The sequence below is a fragment of the Eimeria mitis genome, genomic scaffold (genome assembly GCF_000499745.2).
Source record: "Eimeria mitis Houghton genomic scaffold, Emh_scaff2165, whole genome shotgun sequence".
NCBI lineage: Eukaryota > Apicomplexa > Conoidasida > Eucoccidiorida > Eimeriidae > Eimeria > Eimeria mitis.
In genome coordinates, this window is record NW_013570491.1 from 2,897 (window position 1) to 4,331 (window position 1,435).

At 58.8% G+C, this 1,435-nt stretch overlaps 2 protein-coding genes across 2 annotated transcripts in view; both read right to left on the minus strand.

Moving 5' to 3' along the window:
* The window catches only part of EMH_0049650 (uncharacterized protein), a gene marked incomplete at both ends in the record, with an annotated part of 3,338 nt that extends 2,494 nt beyond the window's left edge, over positions 1-844 (minus strand). The window contains 1 exon segment of the mRNA XM_013496554.1: positions 1-844. Within this exon segment, the coding sequence (XP_013352008.1) occupies positions 1-844 (844 nt within the window).
* A 209-nt stretch (positions 845-1,053) lies between these two features.
* Positions 1,054-1,435, minus strand: part of EMH_0049660 (uncharacterized protein) — a gene marked incomplete at both ends in the record, with an annotated part of 5,560 nt that continues 5,178 nt past the window's right edge. Inside the window, 2 exon segments of the mRNA XM_013496555.1 lie at positions 1,054-1,175; positions 1,179-1,433. Of these exon segments, the coding sequence (XP_013352009.1) occupies positions 1,054-1,175; positions 1,179-1,433 (377 nt within the window).

Here is a 1,435-nt window from a genome sequence, read left to right on the forward strand (position 1 = left end):
AGCTGCTGCAGCTGCTGCAGCTGCTGCTGCAGCAGCTGCTGCTGCTGCTGCTCATGTTGCTGTGGGCCTCGCTGGGGGCCTCGTACCCGCCCTCTGCTGCTTGTGGGGGCCAAAAGGAGACAGTCTCCTCAGCAGCATCCCCAGGAGAAACAGCACACAAACACCCAGCTGCGCTGCTGCTGCTGCTGCTGCTGCTGCTGCTGCTGCTGCTGCTGCTGCTGTGGGGAGCAGCTAGCTGCGGGCAGGTGCGAGACAGCTCGGTAACACCGTCAGGCTGCAGCAGTACCAAAGGACGCTGCCGCAGCTGCTGCTGCTGCTGCTGCTGCTGCTGATGCAGTTGCTGTTGCTGCTGCAATTGGTGCTGCTGATGCTGCAACTGCTGCTGCTGCTGCCACTGATGCTGCTGCTGCAACTGCTGCTGCAGCTGTTGCTGCTGCCACTGTTGCTGCTGCTGTAATTGCTGCTGCAGCTGCTGCTGCTGCAACTGGTGCTGTTGCAACTGGTGCTGCTGCAGTTGTTGCTGTTGCTGCACCTGTTGCTGCTGCTGCAACTGCGCTTGCTGCTGCTGCTGCTGCTGCTGCTGCTGCTGCTGAGAGGCTCCTGGGGTGTACACCAGCAGCAAAGGCCTCGGGCTTAAGGGGGAGAGCGGCTGCAGCAGCAAGGGGCTGGAGCCCAAGGGCCCGCTAGCTAGCTGCTGGGGGTCAGCGACGCAGCTAGCAGCTAGCTGCGGTGCAGCAGCTAGCCAGGATACATTCTGCTGCAGCAGCTGCTGCTGCTGCTGCAGCTGCTGCTGCAGCTGCTGCTGCAGCTGCTGCTGGAATGAGGGAGAACCAGGCGGCAGCATAAAGGGCCGCCCTAGCGTCTCGTTCAGCTCGCAGTTCTCTGCTGCTGCTGCTGTCTGCTGCTGCTGCTGCTGCTGCTGCTGCTGCTGCTGCTGCTGTGTGTCTGTTTGTGTTGCCGAGTTGTGTGTTGGTTGCTGCTGCTGCTGTTTTATTTTGTCTCCTTTTTGAGTGTCTCCGTTTGCTGTTTTTGTTTTTGTTTTTGTTTTTCTTTTTATTTTTTTTTCTGTTTTTGTCTCTGTTTCTGTCTCTGTTTCTGTCTCCGTTTCTGCTGCTGGAGTTGCTGCTTCCTCTTCCGCTTCGCTGTCCCCTCGTTGCTGCTGCTGCTGCTGCTGCTGNCTGCTGCTGGAGTTGCTGCTTCCTCTTCCGCTTCGCTGTCCCCTCGTTGCTGCTGCTGCTGCTGCTGCTGCTGCTGCTGTTTCTCTTCTTGCTGGTGGTATTCACTGTCTTGCTGCTGGTTTGTCTCCTCTTTGTGTGTGTCTGCATCTTTCTCCTCATGCTGCTGCTGCTGCTGCTGCTGCTCCTGCTGCTGCTGCTGCTGCTGCTGCTGCTGCTGCTGTGCATCGTCCTGCTGCAGCAGCATCTGCTGCAGCTTC